The sequence below is a fragment of the Corapipo altera genome, unplaced genomic scaffold, assembly GCF_003945725.1.
Source record: "Corapipo altera isolate COAL_440 unplaced genomic scaffold, ASM394572v1 45, whole genome shotgun sequence".
Lineage (NCBI taxonomy): Eukaryota > Metazoa > Chordata > Aves > Passeriformes > Pipridae > Corapipo > Corapipo altera.
In genome coordinates this window covers 12,340,565-12,349,436 of record NW_020884877.1, presented here as the reverse complement: position 1 = coordinate 12,349,436, position 8,872 = coordinate 12,340,565, and the positions used below count along the sequence as shown (strand labels likewise).

At 52.6% G+C, this 8,872-nt stretch overlaps 1 protein-coding gene across 1 annotated transcript in view; it reads right to left on the bottom strand.

Moving 5' to 3' along the window:
* EVX2 (even-skipped homeobox 2) overlaps positions 1-2,933 on the bottom strand; it is a 3,571-nt gene extending 638 nt beyond the window's left edge. Inside the window, exons 1-3 of the mRNA XM_027637506.1 lie at positions 2,510-2,933; positions 1,049-1,305; positions 1-424 (exon numbers count right to left, since the gene is read on the bottom strand). Of these exons, the coding sequence (XP_027493307.1) occupies positions 1-424; positions 1,049-1,305; positions 2,510-2,933 (1,105 nt within the window). The remainder of the gene's footprint in view (positions 425-1,048; positions 1,306-2,509) is intronic.
* Between the last annotated feature and the right edge of the window lie 5,939 nt (positions 2,934-8,872).

Here is an 8,872-nt window from a genome sequence, read left to right as displayed (position 1 = left end):
ACGGCGGCCCCGACCCCGCCGCCGCCGCTGCCGCCGCCGCCGCCGCCGCTGCCGCCGAGGCGGCCGCGCTGCTGTTGAGGCCGGCGGCGGCCGGCGTCTGGTAGAGGCCGGGGTGTCGGAAACTGCAGAGCAGCTCCGGGCGGGAGTAGGGGTGCGAAAGGGCGCGGAAAGTGTCCAGCGGGCGGATGGAGGTGGCGAAGGGCGCGGCGGCGGCGCCCGAGGCGGCGGCGGCAGCGGCGGCGGCAGTGACCCCGACGTGAGGGTAGTAGTGGAGCGGGACGTGGGAATGGAAGGGGTAGGGCAGGCTGCCCGTGGCCGCCGCGTGGGTCATCATGTAGGTGTAGAAGCTGGGGTCGGCCGGGTGGGGCCAGGACATGGCCAGGCGCTGCCGCTTGTCCTTCATCCGCCGATTCTGGAACCACACCTGCGCGGGGAGACAAGCACAACGCGGCCTCAGCTCCGCTCCAGTCCTCTCCCCGCCGCACCCGTTCCCGCCGCGGATACCTGCGGGCACCCAGCGACACCCACTGTCAACGCTTGTGGGAGACCCCTCTCCCTCCCGGAGCAATCGCCCGTGACCTTGACCGAGGGGAGCAGTGGGTACGGTTCCCCCTTCTAGTCGAGGGGGACCCCTTCGATCTGAATAAACGTTTTCCTTTCGAATCGTCCCCTCCTCCCCACGCAGCACTATGTCTTCACGGGACTGACGCTCATCCCCGTGTATAACAGCTGCGTTCATTCTCTCCCCTCTTCACTTTAGGAAGTAGGCTAAAGCGATAAAAACTGACGAAGAAAATAAGAAAAAAAAACAACAATAGCAACAAAAACCCCCCAAACAACAAAAACAACAGTAATAACAACTTTTAAAAAAGCAAATTAAAAGTGTTGGGTGAGGAGACGCAAACGAGCACGAGTGCTGATCAATAGCTACGGGCTCTGCGAGTCCTTCAGCCGGAGAAGGCAGCCGGCCGCGGCCCGGGGGAGCGGGTCACCACGGGGCCGCGCTGGGCGGTGGCGGCGGCTCGGCGGGGCGCGGGGCACGGCGTACCTTGATGGTGGTCTCAGGGAGGTTGAGGGCGGCGGCCAGCTCGCAGCGCCGCGGCCGCGACACGTAGTTCTCGCGGTAGAATTCCTTCTCCAGGCGGGCGATCTGCTCGCGGGTGAAGGCGGTGCGGTACCGGCGCACCTGGTCGGCCCCCGCCGCCGAGCCGCCCAGCGCGCCGCCGCTGTGCAGGCTACCGATGCCGCCGGCGGGGGCGGCCGCCGCGGCGGGGGCGCTGGGAGTCGGGCTGCTCTCCGCGTAGCCTGCGGGGCGAGGGCATCGGGATGAGAGCGGGCGACAGGGTGGTCCCCCAACCCTCCCGGCCAGGCCGAACAGGGCCCGCTGCGCCCGTGCTCAAGGCCACCTGTCATTCTTACAAATCCCTTCTGCTAGCAGAATCGATAAATTTGGATTCGGAGGTTGGTTGTTGTTTTTTCTTGGTTGTTTGTTTGGGTTGGTTTTGGTTGTTTGGTTTTGGGGTTTTTGAGGTGGTTTTTTTTGTTGTTTGTTTGTTGTTGGTTTTTTTTTTTTAATAACTTCATAACCACTTTATTCTCAGTAGATGGGGTGGGCTTGGGGACTGCAGGGCAGATGAGTTCAGGGGAGAGCAGACGAGGGCGCGGGCCTGCGAGCATCCCGGGCTAGGCACTAGCTTGTTCCCCTTCGACTGGCGTTCTTTATTTTCATTTGAGACATAAGAAACAAAAGCAGCCACAAAAGCTTTCCCCCCCACCCCCTCCAGAGTTACGTCGAGCATCCCTTCCTCTCTCTGGCACATTTGACAAAAAAGGCATGCACTGTGGCCCCTAGGAAATCCACCGTTCATCTACCTCCACCTCCCCAGTAACCTCCAGCAATAATAACAACCACCGTCCATCACCGTGGCCCGCAAAGCACGGGAAAGGAGATGAGGCTGTTTCAAACCCCCTGTTACAAGCAGAGGAAAAGTGAACAATGCCAAATTACCCCGAGGTGGACACAGACAGCACGTTGCATATACACAGAGAAGGACACACACAGACAAATGCGGGTAGTTTTCTTTCATTCCCCTCTCTCTCTCTAATTTAATCTATGTATGTATATAGACGCATATATAGCTCAAGAGACGCCGATAACTCCAAGAGCTCGGGGAAATAAGTGGAGAAAGCTTTGCCTAAATATAAGTGGGTGGATATTTGTGCCCACATATATTCTGGATATATATCTACATATCAATGGATTTGGGCATGCACAGACATACACATACACGAAGGCACCCGCACAGGAGCTACCCGAGCAGTGTGTCTCGGTTATCGGGATAGCGCAGTAATTGCAATAATATTTTACAGCCTGGAGCTCTGTCTTCGCAGAAGAGAGAGCACTGATGCAGAAGCGAGCAACTTTGGCAGTGGCGGTGGGTTTGCTTTGGTTTTTAAAGCCTGTTGGCAAAGCGCGGGGCTTAGATGGAGATGATAAAGGAAGAGTTACCTTTGTTACTGTTTTCCTTCAGCTGGGAAGAAGTCAGGCTGGCCGGGGAGCGGAGTGCAGAGCAGCCCACCTCCACATCACTGTTCATATCTGCCTCTTGAGCAACTTCGGAATAAAGGCTGATTTTCTTCCTGCTTTCCGACGGCGGGATTTCGGAGGAGACCGTGCTTTCGCTGCTCGGATGCTGAAGATTGAATAAAGTGTCTATTTCAAATTTGCCTTTGGCGGAGATGTCCCCTATAGCGCTGTGCAGGGAGGCGGCAGTCAGTCTCGGGTTGAGGCGACCACTGTGCGGAGAATTTTCAAGGGCCTCCAACACTGCATTTCCAGCTGAGTCTGACAAATTCGAGAGCCTTTTGCCAGCTGTAGGGCTGTGCAGCCCTCTCTCCATCAGGATCATCTCTTTTCTTATTCTTTCCATCATCTCAGCTTTATAAAAAATGTCAAAGTTGCAGGGCTGGTCCTGTACTAATGATGAGCTGCAGCAGGGGCTAATTCACATTCAGCCCGGCAAGTGTCTCTAAATATTATTATCTGTTTTTGAGGGAGGTGTAAAAATTGTGGGATGCCAAAGCGAGGGAATGACTGGTCAAAATGACCCATACATCCTTTCTAGCCCGAAATGTCATTCATCAAAAAGTGGTGCTCGTCATTAAGGTACGAATGACGCTGTTCGAATAATCATTTATTGTAACAGGTTTATAAGCAAATAAATACAAGCTCCTGTCAGTGGATAATGAAGGCGGCTTCAGAGCAGACAAATATATCCAGGTGGAAAGAAAGAAAGACAAGAAGTGAGGAGTAAAGCTCTTGTCCTTAGCTTGATCAGATCTTGCTTCAATTGCTCTGGGGTTTGGCCTCTGGGGTGGAATTGACAGTCTGATTAATAAAATGAGCTGTGCAACATTTCCCCCTTCATTTAGGTGCATCATTATGCTCTGATTTTTGTTTTGTTGCCTTTTAGGTCCTAATGATGCAGCTTCTTTCTCATTTGTCCTCGGACAGGACTACATGCTAAATATTAGATAATGCTTTTCTTTATTATTATTTCTGAGGCGTATTTTAGATCACAACGCAAGGAATTGCTGGAAGAGGACCAGAGGACCGAGAACCTCCTGCCGCTGATATCTCTTTATTTTTTCCCTCCCATTTCCAGACCACATTAGTAGTTTTATTTAGGAATTTACACTGACACTCCCACGCACTCTCTCACACGCCCGGACCTTATGCCCAGACTTTATAAAACCGCACAAATATAATCACGCACAGATTCCAGCGTACCTACGGCAGTTACCTGAAAAATTAAATATTTATTATAATCTAGTATATGACAAGTCTTAAATTTTTCTTCGTTGCGTCCTTAACTAAGATCTTTTTTTTTTTTACTTTCTATAATCCTGTTTATCGACGAAGCTAGCCTGCGCTTTTTCATCCCTCTGGGACGCTACTGACCGTCGTACGGTATCATAGGGGAGGGAAATAACCGAAGGACACTGACTGCATTCGTGATTTAAAACACTCCACGGGCGTCCATCTAATCCTCCCGGCAGGTTTCTCTCCAACCCTCTGCTTCTTTTCTCCCCACCACCAATAAAACTTCCGCATTTGAAAATTAAAAAAATAATCACAGAATTAAGTGATGGGTGGGAGGTATTGACTACAGGCTCCGAGCTATCAGAAACATCATTTTAGCACCCTCTCTCCAAAGTTACCTGTGGCTCAGCTAGCTCATCCCTCCGCTCTTTGCCAGGTGCCGCGGGGCGAAGCGTCGCCGCGCTGCAGGAGACACGGGCTACCGCGCTCGGCAGACGTGACAGTCGGAAAGTCTCCCTTCAGTGGTAACTTAGCTAGTAATAATGACGCTGATGGCAACCATTTAAACGAAGATAAATCCTTTGTCGTTAGCATCTCTGGAGTGCGCTTCGATAGCTGCCCAACCTTTATTCTCGCAGTGATTTTTTTTTTACCCACATCGTCTACTATTTAGACCCCGTGAATCCGAGTTTCATCGCCCGGAGAAACACCCCAATCAAACGCGGGCTCGATTTTTTTTTTTTTTTTCACAAGGAGAGCTGTTTCTACTGATCTTGGTTCACACGTCTCCTAAGTTCTTGTGCTCTTGCGCATGATTCATAGCTCGAAAATGGGATACTTGACAGATTTTTTTAATAACGTGTTAAAGTCTCCCTAAACATTCTACCAAATATTTAGGAAGCATTCTAGGCGTTGTTTGCAAAATCCAGCCTTCCATTAATGAGAGTTTTATGTCAGCCCTTCGAAATGTGAATTTAGACTGCAGTGTGGTGTCCTGAGTTTTACAGCCTCCAAAACAGACAAAAGTAAACGTCAACTTTTCCTCGCCCGGGGACGCGGCGGCGGAGCGGCCCAGTGCCGAGGGGAGCGGAGCGGTGCGCGGGTCACAGGGCCGCAGGCGACATCCCGCGGGGTCTCCGGCCGAGCCGGGAGTGGAGGCTTCGCGCTGCCCTCCCGGAGGGACGGGGGCTGTCCCCGGGGTGCACCCGCGGAGCGCAGCCAAGAATCCGGCACCGCCCCGCCCGACGGGCCCGGCGCCCACGCAGCCCCGCCACGGTCCTGCAGTCCCCGCTTCCCCCGCCGTGCCTGGCTCCGCAGCAGGCGGCGGCCCGGCCGCCGGTCCTGGCGGGGCGGAGGCGGAGCGGAAACCTGCGGCCGGTTTTATTGCTGTCGTTTGGCGCCCTCGTCTGTTTTCTTACATGCTGTAACGCGGCGAGCATCTTTCCCCCTGCTCTTTCGGAAACCGCAGCCGAGATACCACATCTCGGAGGCAAATCGTGTGTGCACACCACCAGAGTAGGCACAGTTTTAGACTCAAAAAATGTTACTGCACCACTAGAAAAGAGGGAACGATTTTTATGTTATTTGGAGCGGATGGAAAAGACTTATGTGAAAAGCCCCAGTGTAAGAAAAATAAGTTACACTCAAGTGCGGCTAGGAATGATCTTTACCAGGGTTATATTTTGCACCTTTTAAATAATACCGATACCTTAGGTTATGTACAGAGTATCTTAAAATACAACTAAATTCATATGCAAGGGATATAAAATATTATAAGAAACGCTAATAATCTTCCACTAGGTAGAGGTGAGGTTACAAGACTGTTCCCTGCAATGCAGTTAATCAATTCACCCCAAACCGTCAACCCCCAAATAAACTATTTTTTATATTGTCAGTAAACTAGAGGCATTTACTGCACTGATATTTATCTGTTGGGTTGTTATTCGTGGGTGTGTGTGGTTTGGCGGCTTTATGTTTTGGGTGGTTTTTTTGATTGTTGCTTATTTTTGTGATGGGGAGGTTGTTGTTGGTTTTGGTTTTGTGGGGGTTTTTTCCAAAAAAAAAAAAAAGAATAGCACGGTCTAAAAAGATCTTTTGGAGTATGTTTATAGTTGTTCAAAACCAACAGCTAAGCCTGAAGAACCTCTGACATTAAAGTGACATTATTGGGTAAAGGGGGAGGAAGTTACAGAGACTGCCGAGAAACTGCCGAAATATGCGAGCTTTTGTTAGATTGTTTACTCAGTTGTTCTTGTAAGTTTAAATAGCTGCTTAGGCCTTTGGCCAGATTTTTACCTTGAAAGTTATTGCTGGAAGCATCAAAGAATATTTCAGTGTTCGTTTATTAAATGTTACCCGGGGAAAAGGGGTCACGTAGCTTAATTGAAACGAAGTTCATATTAAATGAGACAAACATCGCGGGCAGCTTTTCACCAAGAGTGCGCTTGGGAAGACGAGCGGGGCAGGCTGCCAGCAGGGCCCCAGGGCGGCGTGCAGCGCCGGGGAGGTATCCGCGGCAGGGCAAAGTCTCCGGGACGCGGCCCGTGGGGTGGGAGCAGGCGGCGGTGTGCTGGTCGGGGGGGCGTGCGGGGGCGCGGGGAGCCGGTCCTGGCGGGGCCCGGGGGAGCGGGGTCCTGTCCGGGGGACCCGCGCGGCGGGGGCGGCAGCGCTGCCGGCAGGCGCGGCAGCGCCACCTGGCGGCACCTCGGCCGCACTGCCCGTCTTACCCGCCAGCCCTGCCCGCCCTGCCCTGCCCGTCCTGTCCTGTCCTGCCCGCAGGTTCTACCTGCCCTGCCTGATTTGACCGTCCTGCCCGCCAGCCTTGCCCGTTCTTCCCTGCCCATTTTGCCCTGCCAGCCTTGTCCTGCCCTCTGGCCCTGCCCACAGGCTCTACCTGACCTTCCTGACCGGCCGACCGGCCCTGCCCGGCCTGCTCGCCTGCCCCACCCGCAGGTGCTGCCATCCTGCCGTGCAGCCCCGCCCACCCTTTCCACCAGCCCTGCCCGCCCTCCCTGTGCCAGTCGGAGGCCGCCTGGCAAGGCAGCTCCGCACCCTCGCAACGCGTGTCCTGCATGTTGAGCACGCAGTGCGCTCCTGCTCAGCCCCGGATCTCCCCTCCGCCTCAGACCGCCATATAAGCGTAGGACCGTCTTGGGGCGTGTTCAGTCCAGATTATCTGTAAAATGTCACCCACGAGGAAAGGACACGAGCATAGAATATCCCCGGGTCCCGCGGGCCCTGTACACCGTCCCTCCCCGCGCTGCCCAGGTGGAGATCCCGCGGGCGCTACGCGAGGTTCATGGGTGCGTGATGTCTTCTGGGGCTGCCTTTGCACACAGACGGGGTTTAATTCAAATGATAAAGCCCAAGCAGGTCTCAAAGGGACTTGACTGATGGTTCAGTTTAGGTTGCAGCTGGTCCAAGATCAGGATCCCGAGGTCCCCGCGCTGCGTCAATGCGGAGGTTGGAGTCCGGGAGCGGCCAGCACCAGCCCGTGACCCGAGAGCTCAAGTTCAGCACCCGCAGTGCTCATCCGCCCGTGGCCGCTGCACCGAGGCCACGCGGGGAGCCCTGAGAAAACTTTCTCCGACTAGAAACGGATTTTTTAAGGCTGAAGTAACTAAAGACATGAGAACCTGTGGCACATATCTGGAGGGGAAAATAGTTTAACAATTCTTCCCGCGTTGCTGTTAAATCTTTTCATTACTGTAACTGGCTATTTTTTAAAGTGGTGGGGGAAAATGAAAGTTCTTCTGTTCTGTTTAGCTATTAAAAATTCTACGCAAGTTAAAAGGTAATAACGGAACGCAGTGGGCATGGAGTAAGGTTTGGGAGAAGTACAAATTGAGTGGTTATATTTGCGTTCTCCTTCTGTCCTGAGAGATTTATTTTTTTCCTACAGCAAACACTAACAGAAGCAAATTCCTATAGACGCGATTACCATCGGCAAATTCTAGAGAGGGAAGCGATCAAAATTCGGGTTGTTTTTGCTGTGAGAGACGAATACTAGGCGGATACTAAAAACCTGTGCTAAAAGTTTGAGTAGAATCCTAACTGTATTTAAATCATCGTAAATGCACTTGAGGAAATGAGATAATTTCAGGAATTAAAAAAAAAAGGAAACCCCACAACCTTTTCTTCCGGGGAGACCAGAAGCACTGCCTGCAGCGATGCCATATAGCTCGTGTATTCTGGAGATTCCTGTGCAATGTATCAACGGAATATGCAGCGGGACTCGGCGGGGCGCTGGGCACCCGCGAAAGCGCCGCTGGGGCAAGACAAGGACTGCCCGCAGGCAGAGGCCCGGCCAGCGAGGCAGGTCCCCCTGCCCTTCCCGACGTGGAGAGACGGCTCGGTGGGGACTGTCCTCCCTGAGAAAAGGAAGCAGTGGGCTGCTCCGGGCCGGGGCCGCGGCCTTCGCACGGTGCCCCGCACGTTCCCGGGGCCGGGGGTGCGGGACGCCTCCTGCCGCTTGTAAACTGGGCGGGTGCTCTCAGAGACCCGACCTTTGCTCATGAGATCATTATTTTTATTCGTATACATAATATCATGCCATGCACGACATTGCTGTTTTATACACCCTTCACAAAACGGCTCATTATAAAATCGAAGTAATTGAATATATAGTCATAAACCCGCCCAAAGAGTTTTCTGGTACACCGGGGGCTCTCGCTGGAGTAGATGTCTCGGCAGGACTGAAGACCTCTACGGGCGTCGCTGCGGCTGCACTGTGATTTGCTTTGATGTAATCGACCTCAAAAAGCTCTGAAACACTGCGTTTTAGGTGCTCCTTTCTTTTGGCAGCCTTTTTTGAAATATTCTGACGTCAGAGAAAATTTCACCGCATTTACTGCAAGAGGGAACACAACGGGACGTGGGAATACAAATGAAAATATGTCTCATTTCTCGGGGCTTTTATTTTTAGCAGTGTTTTCACTAGAAAGTTGCATGCAGGGGTATAAAAAGGTGAGAAACTTGTGCCTTGACAAAACGTCCTCCTAATTACACAGGGTTTCATGTCCTGAGACTAAATACTGATTCAGCTGATAA